The sequence below is a fragment of the Histoplasma capsulatum genome, genomic scaffold (genome assembly GCF_000149585.1).
Source record: "Histoplasma capsulatum NAm1 scaffold_7 genomic scaffold, whole genome shotgun sequence".
In the NCBI taxonomy this organism is placed as follows: domain Eukaryota; kingdom Fungi; phylum Ascomycota; class Eurotiomycetes; order Onygenales; family Ajellomycetaceae; genus Histoplasma; species Histoplasma mississippiense.
In genome coordinates this window covers 1811121-1812362 of record NW_001813976.1, presented here as the reverse complement: position 1 = coordinate 1812362, position 1242 = coordinate 1811121, and the positions used below count along the sequence as shown (strand labels likewise).

Genomic DNA, 1242 nt, shown 5'->3' with positions numbered 1-1242 from the left:
TTCCCTTTCCCAGAAGAATATCGCCCCCAGAAAGCGGCGGGGTGCTCGAGATGGATTCGGAAATTTGCCAAAGTTCCGAGAAAAGCAAGTGTTCGTTGGACACGCAGTCCCGAGAGTCTGCGCGAGGATTAAGAGGATATCGATGCGACGGACCATTTTGTCGGAAACGTCGAATACGGCGCCTCGCCGGAGGAGATCCCAGGCGGCACTTCCAGAGTTGCGGGTCGATAAATCGGGTTACTATCTTGCTCGATAAGTTCACTGGCCATCCCCAAGGGGTTTGTCTCACCTTTCCTTTCTTCTGGTTATGCTGCCAGCCCTTGTGTTATTATGGTTTTAACTGGTGGTTTTTCTTTAATTTCTTTCTTTCTTTTTTTTTTTTTTTTCTCCTCGCTGTTTCTGTGTTTGCTCTCTTAAAATTCACTCCGCGCTGCCTGGGCAAGAGATGGAACGCTAATTGGTATAAATACACACAGGTATGCGTATGTGGAATTCACGGAGCCGAGTCTTGTGGCTCAAGCACTTGTTTTGAATGAGAGTGTCTTTCGCGGGAGGAACCTGAAGGCGAGAAAACTACCTCTTTCCCCATCTCTTTTACTTCCTTAATTTACTATCTATATCCATAGAACTACGTTACTAACATAAGCCAACCTCTACGTATTGTTCCTTATTTCAGGTCGTGCCCAAACGAACCAATTTACCAGGAATGACCCGAGGCCGGGGCCGGGGCCGGGGCATTGGTCGCGGCGGATTCGGACGTGGGGGATTCCCTCCTCGAGGCGCCTATCGTGGAGGCTATCGGGGTCGGGGCAGGGGATATGCACCATACTGAAAACTGAGCCTGTCTAAAATAAAAGAGAAGGCAAGAAATTTCTTATTTACATTTCGTCCGCGGCAATATACATCCATTTCGCAATTGAGCCAGAGGGAAGCACTTTGTACTTATTGGAGAGAACGAAAAGGAACTGCAGGGGGTGGGGGACGAACAAATATGGCCCAGTATTCCACCAAGACTCCATCCATATCTCCCTTTGCGCCAGGCATGGAAACCGAATAACATCGAACACTCAGCGTTGGGAGTGCGGTGCGGTGCGGTGCGGTGCGGTGTGTGTGGTGTGTATGAATATGATATGATATGGGGGATATGATGTTGAATTCTTTCAATTCATATATTTCTGTTTTTTTTTTTTTTATAACAAAAAAAAATCTTGAATCTGAAGCAAAGGCGATAAAAGAGAGAGA

At 47.1% G+C, this 1242-nt stretch overlaps 1 protein-coding gene across 1 annotated transcript; it reads left to right on the top strand.

Moving 5' to 3' along the window:
• Positions 1 to 50: 50 nt before the first annotated feature.
• Positions 51 to 1057, top strand: HCAG_06160 (predicted protein; the record flags this gene model as incomplete). The annotated part of the gene is made up of 3 exons (XM_001538505.1): positions 51 to 278; positions 677 to 803; positions 972 to 1057. 3 exons carry the CDS (start codon positions 51 to 53, stop codon positions 1055 to 1057), a joined length of 441 nt encoding a protein of 146 aa, XP_001538555.1.
• Between the last annotated feature and the right edge of the window lie 185 nt (positions 1058 to 1242).